The 15795-nt window shown below is 45.3% G+C and overlaps 1 protein-coding gene across 4 annotated transcripts in view; it reads right to left on the bottom strand.

Annotated features, from left to right (window-relative positions):
* The window catches only part of LRP4 (LDL receptor related protein 4), a 96255-nt gene that overhangs the window by 8975 nt on the left and 71485 nt on the right, over positions 1-15795 (bottom strand). For 3 of the 4 annotated variants that reach the window (XM_027705486.1, XM_027705470.1, XM_027705494.1), the window contains 23 exons: positions 15058-15183; positions 14476-14610; positions 14178-14303; positions 12966-13196; positions 12550-12706; positions 11972-12189; positions 10855-11031; positions 10024-10149; positions 9086-9294; positions 8402-8483; positions 7675-7780; positions 6681-6882; positions 6169-6358; positions 5788-5919; positions 4978-5118; positions 4172-4258; positions 3800-3971; positions 3554-3716; positions 3080-3305; positions 1402-1705; positions 857-1075; positions 423-557; positions 62-170 (listed from right to left, as the gene is read on the bottom strand). In XM_027705486.1, coding sequence (XP_027561287.1) covers positions 62-170; positions 423-557; positions 857-1075; positions 1402-1705; positions 3080-3305; positions 3554-3716; positions 3800-3971; positions 4172-4258; positions 4978-5118; positions 5788-5919; positions 6169-6358; positions 6681-6882; positions 7675-7780; positions 8402-8483; positions 9086-9294; positions 10024-10149; positions 10855-11031; positions 11972-12189; positions 12550-12706; positions 12966-13196; positions 14178-14303; positions 14476-14610; positions 15058-15183 — 3773 coding nt within the window. The remainder of the gene's footprint in view (positions 1-61; positions 171-422; positions 558-856; positions 1076-1401; positions 1706-3079; positions 3306-3553; positions 3717-3799; positions 3972-4171; positions 4259-4977; positions 5119-5787; positions 5920-6168; positions 6359-6680; positions 6883-7674; positions 7781-8401; positions 8484-9085; positions 9295-10023; positions 10150-10854; positions 11032-11971; positions 12190-12549; positions 12707-12965; positions 13197-14177; positions 14304-14475; positions 14611-15057; positions 15184-15795) is intronic. The other variant, XM_027705479.1, reaches the window with a different exon arrangement.

The raw sequence follows: 15795 nt of genomic DNA, 5'->3' as shown, positions 1-15795 counted from the left end.
TCCACTGTCCAAACTCATCAACACACTGTGGAGAACAGTGGCAGCGGGACAATCTTCTCACCTGTGTCAGAGCAAAAGGATGTGACACCTGGCTGACCAACACTTGCCGTAGCTTCCCATTGAGATCACAACTCTCTATGCGATCAAGGTGTGCATCCACCCAGTATATCCTGAAGGAACAAGGAAAGAGATGAGCTTCCATCTATACAACCCCTCTTCACTTTCTAGTCATTCACTAGCCAAGATCATGGAATCATAAGATGGATCAGAAAAAAACCAAAAAAAACCCCAACCCAACAAAAAGCAAACCACTCCTAAAACAAACCCAAACACACAGTGCTACTCCAAAAAACAAAGTTAAGAGGGCTAAAATTCATTACATCCCTTAACCCTATGCAAGTATAAGAAAATCTTTCACTGACCTCCTGGTGTCATAATCCAAAGTCAATCCATTGGGCCACCCTAGGTCAGTGTTAATCAGGATTTTTCGTTCAGAGCCATCCAAGTTTGCCCGTTCAATTTTAGCAATGTGACCCCAATCTGTCCAGAAGAGGTACCTGAGAAGACAAAAGGAAGAAGAAAAGATCATTTCATTTATCCTAATGGAAGTTTTAGTTATGAATGGAACGGTCAGATTCTTTGGTTCAAAAAAGATAATATGGTCTGTAGTTTGGTTCTCACAGCTATCTACCAACCTTCAAATTCACCATCTGCCTGACTATATGTCACTTGGAGTCAGCCCCTTGCTGGTACCTGCAGATTCACATGGCACATCTCTTCTTCCTTCCACAACCTCCTCTTCCAATCTGCCTCAGTACAGCCCTTCTCCCTGCCCCATCAATAATTCCATACCTACCCCTTCTTGGGAAAGACAGCAATGGCTCGGGGCTCATCGAGGCTGTTATTGATCAGCACTTTCCTGGAGCTTCCATCCAGTCTGGCTACTTCAATGGTATTGCGTCCTGTGTCTGTCCAGTAGAGGTTCCTGGCAACCCAGTCCACTGCCAGGCCATCCGTAGTCTTCAAACCCTGACCAATAACAGTTTCCATGTTGCTGCCATTCAGATCAGCCCTTCTGGATGGAAACCAACGACAAATGGCAGTGAGGACAAATGGCACCTCCATATGTTATCACCATCAACCACAGGGCCACTGCATGCTCTGACCTCCCTAATACCTTTTTCCCCCCAGTCTCCATTAGGTTAAACACACCTTCAGCATTTAGTTCAATGACAACATACATGATATTGTGTACCAAAGACAAGGTGTAAGCTGTGGTTTAGTGCCAGCATCTCAGTCTACCCAATTTACTGGCACACTCACTGTATGGCTCACTGTGCCACAATCAGCACAAGTTGCTGGGTGACCTCGGCACCGGCCAAGCAGATAACTTGTACCTACCTGATAACATCAAGAAATACATCTGTGTAGTAAATCTTGCCATCCACACTATCGTAGTCCAGAGAAATGACATTGTTCAGCTCAGGGACAGGTATGTGCACATCTGTGTGGTCACTGGTGTCCAGTGAGATACGACGGATGGAAGCACGGCTAGAGAAAAGTAGGTAGGTCTCTGGAGAAGAGTCACATGTCTGCTCATCTCTCTTCAGCTGGATTCCAGTGGGGCAGGCACAGGAGAAACCAGTGGGATGAGGCAAGCAAAGGTGGGAGCAGCCACCATTACGAACTCCGCATTTATTGAAGCCTTTAGAAACAGGGAAAGCATAGTCTAAGGATCCCACAGACCAAAGCTTTATATAAAAGGCTACATACACACACAACTTGCTAGGAGTTGAGTTCATCCTTACCATCCCAGCCTTGCTGGGAATCTACAGCCCTTCGTACAGAGACACTCTCCCTTCCTCTCCGAGATTCATGGTGGGCATGGGCATGGTTGGCAAGGAGAATAGGAAGGCCCAGAAGAAGAGGAATCATTAAATGCAAAATCTTGACCTGCATTCCTTGCAAATCATAGTTTTCCCATGGAAAAAGGAACAGCCAAATGCCCACAGATTCATGCAACTGCAGTTTAACTTTATAACTGCTACAAAGGGTAATGCTGACAGAAAGATCCGACCCTGTGGGGAAGCAGTGTGACAATGCACCAGAGGCCAGGCTGACAAAGAAGCTTCTGTTTCAACTTAGCTGTACACAGTGGCAAGTAAACAAAGGCATCAGAGAAGCCTGCTGAAAGTGCCTGACGTATTAGGGTCATTTTTTTTAATTGTAAAAAACCCAGCATACTACTTTACTAGGAGGGAATAAGCTCAGAGGATAGGTGCAGGGAGTGGGAAGAAGACAATGGGGATATGATGGCTAGACTTTTGGTCAGCTTTAAGTAATATTGCAAAGTTACACTGTAAAGAGTGATGTTCTCCTGTTAGTAACCACAGAAAAAGCAGCACAGTTTTCTGTAGAAGTACACTGGGGAAATTCTACCAAAAAAAAGCCAAAGCACAAAGCAACAACTTCCACTGAAGAAGGAGGCACGATGTGGTTGTATAGGATCCAAAGAGTAACAAAGAATTCACTCTGTTACAGAAGAGTTGGAGAGCAGGATATATATTAAGAGCAACTAAAGCTGCAGAGATTTTGCAAAGCAAAGTGGTAGACAGGAAGATGAAGCCCGCAATGACTGGGAAAAAAACACTAGAACTTGAAATAAGGTTTCAGCACAGTTTAAGAGGAATTAGTGTCTTTTGGAGTTATAAAAGGGAAGTTGTCCAATGCCAGTAGACTCTGGTGAAGCCTAATAGGGCATGACTCATTCAGTCCTCCTAAGAAAGTGGCTCTACTGTGTGCGAGAATGAGGTTGTCAGTGCAATCCAGTGAAGGAAATGGGATGAGGGGTGTCAAAAGGCATGCAGCAGTAAACAAAGACTAGACCTTTAGGGTTCGGTAAACAGGGAAAAGTGCAAAAATAATTAAAGAAGAGGGAAGAAGAAAAGAAAAGCTGATTTTTGAGAAGTTACTCTATTACTCATGCTTTACATCAAAGGACTTTTTTCAATGACAGCTCTGAAGGACTGCCCTAGTCATCACAGACACCCAGTGATTTAGGGGCAGCCTAGGAACTTACCCAGGGGCCGCGCTCTATCAACAGCTTGAATGTCCATGAGGCCAGGCAAGTTTGCCCTCACCAAGATGACATTGGCACCAGTGTCCTTGTCAGCCCTGTGAATACTGCGGGTTTGCCAGTCAGTCCAGTAGATGTAAGAGTCCAGCAAAGTGAGGCCATAGGGATGTTGCACTGGAGACAGCAGGGTGTGGCGGTTCGCACCGTTGAGATCTGCAGCCTCGATCCGCTGAAGGAAGAAGTAAAACATCAGCCCCATATTAAAGGCACTGCTGCTCTTGCTAGCACTTACTATATCAAGAGGGAAACAGAGTCTAAGCAAGTGATGTTATTCAGGTTTACCCTCCCCCCATTGCCCAAGCCCTCAGAAAAGCTTACATTTCCCTTGTTCTTTTGATAGCTTGCTCAAGAGCTTCAAAAAAGCCCCCAGGCTACCAAAGACCCAAAGACAAATAATGCTGAAGAACAGAATCAGACCTCAGTGTGTGCATCAGCCCAGAGCAGTTGGGATCCAGCCTTATCCACTGCCAGTCCATTAGGCCAGCCCAGGTTGTTGCTAATCAACACCACACGTCCAGAGCCATCCATCCCAGAGCGTTCCAGCTTGGCATTCTCACCCCAGTCCGTCCAGTACATATACCTGGGGAAAAGTCAGCAAGTATTATGGAAAAGGAGATCAGAAGTCCTGTGCTAACCCCTAGATAATCTCTTGACAACACTAACCCCATCTCATGGTATAAAGCTATTGCCCGAGGGCTGTCCAGGTTCTGCCAGATCAAGACTTTCCTCATGGAGCCATCAAGGTTGCCTACTTCAATCCGGTTAGTTCCTGTATCTGTCCAATATATCTTCCTGCCAATAGCATCCACAGCCAGCCCATCTGTAGTCAACAGACCTGAGAAAATAGAAAGACATATTGGTCACAGCATATTCTCCTTAGTCAGGAACTTCAGGTATTCCTCTTGTCCATCTCATCCGGCAGTTGCTTTAGGTTTTGCTTGCCTTTCCACCAAAAATTTATTCTACCAGGGTGTCAGAGAATTACTCTTCATGCAGCATGGAGGCAAGAGGTTCTCAGACCAAAATATCCCTCACCTGTAGTGATGATGTCCTCAAACTGTGAGCCATCAAGGGCAGCCCGACTGATTTTCCGTAGTGTGCTGTCTGACCAGTAAACCTTTCCTGCATGGAAAAAGAAACTTGGAAAAGTCCAGAACCAAACAAAACCAAAACAAATCCCAACAACCAAACAGCAAAATCCTTAAAAAACTGATCCAAGTCTCTGACTACCAGCTACACCATTCAAAATGCATCTGACTGCAAATGAATAACAACAGAAAAAAGATTATTAAGCTGAAGTGATAAAACAGTACAAATTATCTTGTTACAGTTCTCCCTCAAATATGTAGGAGTACTGACGGTCTGATCTTTACACAAGGACAGAGAACACGTAACACTTTACCAGCTAGTAGTAGAGTCCCAGATCTGGTTTCTCAAAATGACCCAGACGACAGCAATCAGATCATCTACCTTACTGTGCAACAATGTGTTTACATCCAGCACAGCATCAGATTTTTACTATATACAAACAGCCACACTCTCAGCTCTACTGCCGTAAAAGTCCTCAGCAGGAGGAAAGCTTTCTTAAATCCAAAACAAAGAACCACCTCACTCAATACAGCAGGAGCATTTTTCCATGGTTTTGGGGTTCTCTGTTTTCCTATAAGGATATTCCTTTCCTTATTGGAAAGCAATTATTTGCGGCACATACTAGAAAAAAACAAACCTACCCAAATCCATAAACTACAGTAAGATCTGTGTCTGGGTGTTTACTCAGACATTTAGATATGAAGCCACTTGTTGCCTTTCAAACACAGTCAGATACACTAAGAAGTTCAGACCTTCACGAGGATCCACACCAATAGCAATGGTGTTCTTCATGGTGACATTGACTGAGACAACAACATCTGCAAAGTAGGGGATATCCAGAGAGACCATCCGGACGTCAGTCCTTCTGGCAAAGATCAGAAAGCTGGTCATTCCTGCAGAGTTGAAAATGAAGAGATATCAGCAAGGAACAAGTTCAGTCAATTGTATTTATCAAATTTTGGAGGTTACAACCACTTCAGTGGAAAAGGGAAAGCGTCTCAGGCAGATCTCGGCTTATGGACAGTCTGTGTACAGAAGCTTTACTGAGCCTCATTTAATGCTTCTTTACATCCAAGTTGAAAAGCAGTGCAGTCATACAAGAGTTACTTCTACTATGCGTGGGAAATGGGAATTAGGAGTCATTTTTTTCCCACTAAAGAGAAAAAGTGGATGTATCATGGCCTGAAGCCAAGTGCCTTCCACAAAAAGAGTCCTCCAAAAGTGGGTCGATGGGAGGAGTGCAATCAGACCTATTAAAGAATATAGCACCTTGTAATTAAAGAATTCACCTTAAGATTAGGGCAAAAGTATGGAGAAAAATGTGGCATCTGGTTTAGTCCCCCACCATAATTCCAAGAAAAATTTCTTCTTCATCAATCCAGTAACCAGTAAGTTTCTCCAGTAAGCAATTCCCACTCAAATTGAAGGTACAGGCACCAAATGAGTTTTTCAAGGTGTAAAGTAGGTAAGCACATAAAAGTGAACTTTGTTCTCTAACAAGGCAGAGGCAAAATGTAGCTGTGATACAAAACTGCAATGAGGATCCTACAGAGAGGACTCACCAGGGGAGCAGGTCTTGCCATCAGATTGCAGGTTGATCCCTGTAGGGCAGGTACAGCTATAACCTTTTGGAAGCGGTGCCAAAAGGCACAGGTGACTGCAGCCTCCATTGCTAACTTCACAAGCTGTGTGTACTATAGAGAAGAGAATAAGAAATCCATGAGCCAGTGGCACTCGCACAAAAAAGGGATGCAACAGCTATAGAAATGCATTCTAGAATGCCCTTAAACATCAAGTTGAGAGTTAACTCTCATGCTTTCATATTCCACACAGACACTTTAGACAATGAGGGCTGACAGGTCAGCTTCTTGCAGAAGAGAAGTGCCACACAGCAGAGCCTGAGCAAGCTCTCAGCTTAGTGTGGCTTGGGGTGAGCTCTGTACCTTGTGGCCTGTGCCGATGGAAAACATGAATATCCATAAGATTCTCCAGATTGTCCTGCAGCGTTTTTCGAGACTGCCCAGTCTGTCTATCTGCGCTCTGGATGCTTTTGGCCTGCCAGTCTGTCCAGAAGATTCTCTCGCCATAAAGAGTAAGTCCAAAGGGGTGAGGTAGATTGCTCCCAATCAGCACCTGGTCAGATTGCCCCCAGGCCCCCCCCAAAAAAAATATTACTAAGAAGTCACTAAGGAGAAGAGGCTTCCCCTGCCCCCTCTCAACATCATAACATACAGTCACAGCAAAAGGAGAGTGATGAGGCAATGTTATCAAAAGGAGCTTCCATTACAGTTTGCAATTGAAAGGGAGCTCTTCTCTCCCAGTGAAAGCAGCTGTGTGCTTTGATTTGTAAATTTCCCTTTCAACTGGAAAAAGAGGCAGGGGCCATCAGCACTCTGTGCTCTATGACTTACACCTCAGGCTCCCAAGACTTCCTCATCAAAGATGGCTTCCTTACCTTCCTGTTGCTTCCATCCAGACTGGCATACTCGATGGTCTTCATGCCTGCATCTGCCCAGTACAAGCGCTGTGATTCATAGTCAATGGCCAAGCCATTAGGCCATGTCAGGTTGGAGGAAATGATCACCAAGCGGTTTGAGGCATCCATACCAGCACATTCAATTTTTGGGTTGGCTCCCCAGTCAGTCCAGTACATGAACCTGAAAAGAAGCCCAGAGAGAAATGAATGTCCACACTTTTTCACTGCCTCTACAGCCAGGCAGTGTTACAGAGATGCAAGAGAGTCTGGTGACTTCAGGCCCTAGCAGGAAGAAGCAGTAGACTAATATTGTACTCATGTCCAGCCTCGAGTTCTTGTAAGGTACCTACGATCATACCCAAATTTATATACCAGCTACTGCCCATGAGCTGGCCTAAGTATAACATCTAGGAAAAGGTTCAAGAAAATAGGTAAAGGTCTAAAAATTAACCAATTATTTACCAGTCTCTACCGTTGGCCCTTTACACTCTTGTTGCATTTGTCTTCCAGTAATCCACTCAAGGAAAGAATAGCACGCTTTCATTGAAGACCTCCAACACTTCTAAAGCAACGGCTGGCAAGCTTTTGCCTATCCATCCTATCCCCACCTCCACAAGGTCTGAGGATATCCTTCTGACTAAAACTCTAATTGATAAGCAGAGAGCTTGAATACAAATTCAACATACAGGGGGCTTCATTCTCAACAGTTTTTGTAGCACATCTTTAGCTATTACCTCCCCAGGACAAACAAATGAAAATACCAGCCAGCTCCTGCAAGCTGTACAGCACAACAGGCAATCATCCCTGCCTATCTTGTTCCATTAGTATCTAAAATCAGGTCTCTAGTTTCAGTCTTTGCCAGGTTGTAGAACAACAGCACCGGTGAGAAAAGCAATTGCACAAAACCAAAGACCCTGAACATCTTCAGACATGCAAGAATTGCTGTGTTATCCCAGAAGAAAGAATCTCTCACCCTCCAACAGGGTCCACCACAATATCTCTAGGTCTGTCTAAATTTTCCCAGATTAGAACTGTTCTCATGGTCCCATCTGTGTTGGAGACTTCTATCCGATCTGTTCCTACAAAAATCAAGAGAGAAAATGACAAAGAGATCAAAGGCCTCTGGAATTGCAAGAGCTAAGGCAAACAAAATTCCATACAACAATGCATTCTTCCCCTCCCATTCATCTCTGTTCATAGCCAGAAGATAGGTAAGAAATGGGGCTCAAAGTGTCACTTTCCATTCTCTCAAGTCATCTCTGTAGCTGTTACTCATGTGGAGTCCTGCATGAATATAAACCAGCTCTTTCCTAAGCCCCCAAGGTGTCTACGCAGGCGTGAGAGAACTGCTGGAAAGAATAATCTTCCTTACATCTCTCTAAACTATAACTCTCCAGCAAAGAAACACCCTCCAAACACTACCTGCTGCACCCCAAGATACACTGTTGGAAGATACATAAACACACACAATCACAAACTGTGCAGCAAGACAACAGTGATGATTGACTTCTACTATAAATCTTTCTACAGAATTAGTACTGGGGGTTCTGCAAAGAGAAATAAACTAAGGGTTGCACCTCAATTCACACTTTGTTATAAGCACAAGATGAAACTGAGATTTTTTTGCTACACAGAAACAGACAAATTTGGAATGAGACAGAGGAAGACAGAAGTCTAGATAAAGCAGAGGACCCCAGTACCTGCATCAGTCCAGTACAGCTTGTTGGTGACCCAGTCAATTGCCAGTCCAGCTGGACTTTCCAGACTAGTGTCCACCACAACCTAAATAAAAACAAAAAGAAAAGATCCTAAGTGAAATTAGACCTTAGTGAAAAAGCACTTGCCCAATGCACTACCCATTCACAATGTTAACTTTCAAAAGTCAAAAGCCCAAGCAGAGCAAAGCTACACAAGAGAGAGCATTAAGGACTTAGAAGTTCAAATAAGGCTTACATTTGGAGAATCATCTATTTTTCATGCCTGTTCAAACTGCAAATCCAAACGCTGAACTCTGTTTCCTTCATTTATAGTAACATTAGCCTAAGGGCATGTGCAAAAAGCATTCTCAAGGAGCATGACTCCTGTTCCAAATGTAGAACATAACACAGGATTTAATACTTCAGATTTTTAGGGCTACAACAAAGGAATTGACTGCAGCTCACAACCATCATGCTTCATGTCCCCATACAAGCAGGAAAATACACCAAACTTGTGTATGAAGTGTCTAGTGATCTCAGGGCTCTTCTGGGCCGGAACTAGGCAAACTACAAAAAATCCACCATGAACTGCAGTGCCCTAAAAGGCCAGAGTATCCCAGCAGCTTCATATATGATGCTCAAGCAGACTCCTGGATAGGTGACCTCCACACATAGTTAACACTGTACCTCCTGGTTTGATCCATCCCATTTTGCTCGGCTGATTGAGTCAGTGCTAACATCTGTCCAGTACACATAGTCATCCTTTGAGTCCCAGTCTAGAGCCACAGCACTGCGAACATCAGCAAGGGGGATGACATCATCTGACAGGTCATCAGTGTCAAAGCTGATCCGACGGATGTCCATCCTTCGGGCAAAAAGCAGGAACTTGTCAAGACCTGATCAAAGGTCGAAAGGTCTTCTTTTAATTTCTCTAAGTTCAACAACAGAGTGATAGACAGACAATTCCCTGATATATCCACAACCTTAACCACCTATATAATTTCTCATTGGCAAGTCTTTGGTCCTTTTTCTTTAACTGGAAGCGAAACATCACTGGGAGAGGATGGGTGGGGTGGATGGGCAAGGGGAAACAGAGCAGTTGTGAGCTCTCTCCTGGGGGGTAACCTATGGTGAGAGAACGAAGCCATATTCTTCAAAGAATGGCGCAGACCTCCCTCCAAATGAAATAGCTATTTGAAAGTAGCTCTTGAGAATCTAGGAGATAGTTGGTCTACTTCTTTCACTTGGTTGCAAACTAAGAGAAACTGTGCCAATGAAGGGGATTGAATTTTTTGTCCATTAGTGACACAGCTCTTATGGGAGCTTCAGGGAGACAATCAGCTGTGTCAGGCAGCACGGTGTCAACAGCAGCCCTGAAATAAGGACCCAAGGATGGAGTTTCTCTGTATCCCCACCCATAAAGCCTAGTGAGGGCAATGAGAATGCACAACAGGGGAATGCATCAAAAAGGTGAAGCATCTTCTGGTGGGACCTTAATACTTCTAACTCAGTCTACTCAGCTGCATCTCCTTGGAAGCAAGTGCTGCTGATGCTTACTCCCACTGCCAACCCTCTGCCACCCATTGAACATCTGAGCATGCAGACTGTGGTCCCACCTCACTTACTCTGGGCACAGGTATGGCTGCTGGTCTTGCGAAAGCCCGTGGGGCAGGCGCAGGTGTAATCCTTGCTGCTTGGCAGGCAGAGGTGAGTACAGCCCCCGTTGTTGTCCCCACATCGGTTTCTCCCTGCTCAAGTAGCCAAACACAAAAACAACCACGCATAAAACAAAGAATAACAAAAAGAGGAAAAACATCAGCTGAGGTGTCAAAACCCACAAGGATATGGTAACTCGTCTACCCAGAAATTAATTGACAATAAGGAAACGTATGACAGAGCTCAAGTACCGCTTGGACAATACTCTCAGACACATGGTGTGACTCTCAGGGATGTCCTGTGCAGGGTTGTTATACTCGATGATCCTTGTGGGTCCCTTCCAACTCAGCATATTCTGTGATTCTGTATAAACTAAAGCACTAACTCTATTTTTAGGGCTCAATTTTAAAATAAATTTAAATAAATCCACTTCTAGAGCAGATTACAGCAATTGAAGCGGAATCAGGGAGGTGTCAGTCATTACTATGACCACTTATGAGCTTTTGCCCCCTCCCAAAACAGCTCTTGCATAAACAAGCCCCAGGTATTTCCTACTGAAAGGTCTCCACCCTCGGTGTCAGCAGGGGGAGCTGCGGTAACACCCAACTCCGATTTACCGGGGCTGAGCGACCTCAGCAGAACTGCCGGTGGAGCCAGTTCTGCAACAGCCCTGGGCACAGGCAGGGATGTGCCGACACACATGTAGCGAGTTCAGCCTCACATGTGGATGATCAACAGGGTGATGGGTGCCTGCAGGTCTTCTAGCGGCTCAACTGGGTCTCTACCTTCACTGCAGTTACCTGCTGGCTGACGCTGAGGATGAAGTGTGTGGATGTCCATAGGAAAGTGGAGCTTGTTGCGGATGATCTCCTGGTTCTTGCCTGTGAATTTGTTGGCACTGTTGATGCTCTTGGTGTGCCAGTCTGTCCAGTACAGACTGTCCTCAAACACGGTGATAGCAAATGGGTGCGGGAGCCCTGTAAAAGACATCCAGTACAGGGATATAATCAGGTCTAACACGACTCAGGCTAGCAGGGAGACAAGGGAAAGCTCTTTTCACTGCCCCTTAGGCTTTACTACAGTCAACCTGCTCAAATACACTTTACACTAATATAACAGACAATTCCTCTCCGCTATCATATAACCACAGAATCATAGAATATTAAGGGTTGGAAGGGACCTTAAAGATCATCTAGTACCAACTTCTCCACCATGGGCAGGGACACATTCCACTAGACTAGGTTGCTCAAGGCCTTATTCAATCTGGCTTTGAACACTGCCAGGGTTGGGGTATCCACAGCCTCTCTAGCAATATGTTCCAGTGTCTAACCACCTTCACAGTAAAAAATATCTTCCTAATATCTAACCTATATTTCCCCTCTTTCAATTTGTATCCATTACTCCTTGCCGTATCACTACAGTTCCTGGTGAAGAGTCCCTCTCTGCCTTCCCGGTAGGCCCCCTTCAGGTACTGGAAGACTGTGATACAGTTTCCACGCAACCTTCTCTTCTCCAGGCTGGACAGCCTCAACTTTCTCAGCCTGTCTTCGCAGGGGAGGTGCTCCAATCCTCTTATCAACTTTGTGGTCCTCCTCTGGACTTGCCCCAACAGTTCCATGTTCTTCCTATGTTGGGGACATCAGAACTTATGCAGTACTCCAGGTGGGGTTTCACAAGAGCAGAGCAGACAGCAAGAATCACCTCCTTCAACCTGCTGGCCACGCTCCTTTTGATGAGGCCACTGATGACTGGGTAGCAAACTCTATCCCTCAGTGGTGGCAGAATTCGTTCCACAGTGAAAGAACAGGAGACAAGCACAGAAGCAGGAGCCAGTGTCTCTGAAACTCAGAGTAGCACTGTGCTACTCCACTGTCTTTACTGCAGAGAGCACTCCCCATACATAGCCCTTTTACTCACCTTGGCTAATAACAGCCTTCCTGTTCCGCCCATCGAGGTCAGCCCTCTCAATGACATGATGTTTGGCATCCACCCAGTACATTCGATGTCCTGCATAGTCAATAGTCAGTCCATTGGGCCAGAAGAGGTGTGTATCCGCAATGATGCGACGGTTAGAGCCATCCATGTTGGAATACTCAATACGGGGAGTGTTGCCCCAGTCAGTCCAGTAGATAGTACTGGAGGAGGCAGGGAGAAACAGGCTAGAAAACTCATGGCCCACATACTGCACCCAGCATCACTCCCTATCAGGGTAAAACAATCAGTCCTGTGACCTTGAGCATGACACTGGGTCACAGCCATGGGAGAAGTGAAAGCCAGCAAAGTAACACCCAGCACTTTCAAGCTGGTGAAAGCCAAAGGACCCAGAGCAGGATTAAGGCTCTGAAGACTCCCAGCATTGCCAGGTTCCCCAAACTCACAGTGCCAAATGAAGGCTTGAGCCCAGAGGCAACCTTTGTGACCAAGAATGGGGTTTTCAATGCTCACTTGGAAGCATGTGCATGGAGGGCTCACTGGGGTCCTACATTTTCACTTACCCCTCCATAGGATGTAGGGCAATTGCTCGTGGCTTCTCCAGGTTCTGCCACAAAAGTACTTTCCTGTGAGTGCCATCCAAGTTTGCTACTTCAATTCGAGATGTCCCAGAGTCTGTCCAGTATAATTTGTCATGGATCCAGTCAATAGCAAGTCCACCTATCTCCAAGAAAGAATTAAGCACAGAATGAAACTATGCATCAGCACAGAAAAATAGTTCCCTTTTTCTCTCCACTTCAGAAGAAGCCCAGTTCAGTCCTCCTGCCAGCTAAGATTAACTCCAGTGGGACACTCATCTTACACCTATTCCATCCAACCCGTACCCTTGCTCAGGGGGATGAACTTCATTTTGAATGCTGGGTACCCACTTTTCTCCACTCACCCACCCCAGGCTGTTGCCTTTTTTGTGGTGACGCACCTGGGCTCTCCAGCCCCGTGGAAACCACCTCTTCCACATTGCTACCATTTAGATTGGCCCTCATGATGCGATCAAGCGTGACATCAGACCAAAACACCAGCTCCTTGCTGTGGTGGAAGTCAAGGGCAATGGCATTTTCCAGGTTGTTCAGGAGCAGCGTATACTCTGAGCGATGAGGCAACACTTGTCGGATATCAATTCGATTGGCAAAGAGCAGCACTGGCTCTGGCCCTAAGAATACATGGAAGGACAGCATTAGAGTATTTGACAGCATTTGACAGGGTCCTGCCTACCATTCCCCCTGCACCAAGTCCCAGAACATAGTTTTGCAGTACTGGCAGCAAGAAATCAACCCCCAAATGCAAAACACTTCAGAGAGCTGTTTCCATATTTTCAACGACTCACAGATGAGCAGTTTTAAACCTTTTGGCAAACATTAACTCCGCAAGAAGTAATCATTCCAGGTCCCACCTAAGCCGCCTCATCTCAACCTCTGAAACCATACCACCAGGCAGCCATTTGGCAGCTGGACAACAGTGGTTTTTTCCCTATATCCATCTACTAGCCATGCAAACACATGCTCTACTACATCTTCTACCGCAGACAGGACACAGCTGAAATCTGCCTCAGCCAGATATAAACTCAGCAGGTACTTCCACAGCAGAGAAAAAAAACCCCAAAACAGTATCAACATCCTAACATCTTAAGACTTGAAATGGAATTTCTAATTCCTCAGATCCTACATTAAAGGAATAAAGTTAAACAAGTGTATAGATGTCCTTAAAAAAAAGGCAGATGTCCACACAGCAGTCATTCACAGCATTCAGGATTGGTGACCAGCAACAAAGGTCAAACCACAAGGACGTGTGACATAACATCACTGACTGGAAAGTTAAGACACTTCCTGAACAGATACAGAAAGCTGGTTTTGTCCCAGGGTCTGGGTCACCAGGAATGACAAGGGACTAGGAAAAGAAGCTAAGGGGGCTTTTCTGCTGACAGGGAAAGGAAACAGTAGTCAAAAATCACACAAAATTTTCACAGGCATCACCAGCAACCTGGGCATATCCAATACAAATCCAGGTACTTCCTTTTGCTCACATGTTGGCTTGGTGTACAGCACAATGCTGCCAATAAAGTATTAGAGACAATTATGAGAACTGGACCAACACACACCCTCCAATTGTGTTGGCAGGTTGAACTCCCATTTACCTAGAGCTTTGCAGCTACGTTTGTCAGGTCGCAGCTCGTAGCCTTGCTCACACCAGCACTGGAAGCCTCCTTCACTGTTGGTACAGCCTTGGCTGCAGTAACCTTCCTCAGCACATTCATTCACATCTGCACGTTACAGAGAAAGGGAGAAAGTTACCATTACATAGATTATCAACAAAGCAGGTAATCTCATCTATAGCTTGCTTAATGCTTCACACTCTGATTTGCACCCTGTCATAGCCATCAACGTCAGACATATCAAAGCAGTAGGGAGGAGGCTACTGCTCCAAAAACCCACCTTGGCATGATCGGCCATCATCCAGGAGCCTGTAACCTGTGTGGCAAGTGCACTGCACCATCCCTCGTACCATCTGGCACTTCTGAGCACAGCCACCATTGTTCACATTGCAATTCTCCTCCCCTGTTCGTGGACCTGCAAAAGGAACATGTGAAGATAACTGAGCTGAAACCACAAGGCAGCTGCTTTTGCCCTCAGCTGTTAGGCAGCAGTCACCCTTCAAACCAAGCTGAGTGAGAGAGAGAGAACACAGGCTGTGCTGGAAGTTTCCTCTTCACAGTCAGAGCTCTCCTCTGCAGGCCACTACTAAACCGGACAACAGAGCTCAGAATAACATGTTTTTAGGATTCACTGTCTCTGCAGACAAACATTGATATCTGAGATCATAATCTTCTCCCCATTATTCCTTGTGTGCAGTCTGTAATTGGCAAAACCACGAAGGCCTTTTTCCTCAGTCTTCAACTCTCTCCCATTATCACTCCAGGCTTTCTTTCTTACACACATTCTTCAGTAACAACAGATTGACTCCCATACATTAGAGTGCCTCCATTTGTGTTTAAGACTGAACTTGAGAGGACTTACGGCAGTTTTGATGTGGGCTCTCATCACTGCCATCTTCACAATCATTTGCTCCATTGCACAGCTTCCTCTGGCCAATACAACGCCCATTCCCACACAGGAACTGGTCTGAGGCACACTGAGGGGTGCCTGCAATAGAAGGAGGGGAATGTAGTACACCACAGCTTACTGCCATGGCGAAGAAAAGGACACAGAACATTTTATATGATTTGTAACAAGCTTTTCATATGAACACAAATCCATGACTTCCTCTTTCCTTGAATTCAGCTCATCTCACACAACTTACTGTTCCACCTATCTCTATGCTGATTTGCAGGCCTGCAAACTCTCCTCCAGTCTGATTCCACTGTTGCTTTACTGTGAAGTTCAGCTAATTAATTTCTCTCAGAATGACTGGAAGGTCCTGGCATAGCTCTCTTTGGTTCCAGATTCTACAATCCTACTCAGTGTGTAAAAAGGAAGAGTCAGTTCTTCACTTTAATCACGTGATCTGTCATCCCAGCATGGCTATGGATCTTAAGCCTGCCTAAGTAGGAGCATCTTGTCCAGCCCTAACTGCACTGTGCTGGACTTGGAATGAGATTTACATGCATCCTTAAAATCTGAGCTCAGGCAACAGGATTTCACACAAGCTACATGCTTAAACTTCTGCTGTCGGCACAGAGACTGTACAGAATTCTTGTAAGTAAAGTAATACTGTTTGTAGGGACTTTACCAATCTGATTGTTTCTTCAGCAATAA

This window comes from Neopelma chrysocephalum, unplaced genomic scaffold, assembly GCF_003984885.1.
Source record: "Neopelma chrysocephalum unplaced genomic scaffold, ASM398488v2 Primary Assembly neopelma1_24, whole genome shotgun sequence".
Lineage (NCBI taxonomy): Eukaryota > Metazoa > Chordata > Aves > Passeriformes > Pipridae > Neopelma > Neopelma chrysocephalum.
This window is presented reverse-complemented; position numbering and strand designations above follow the sequence as displayed.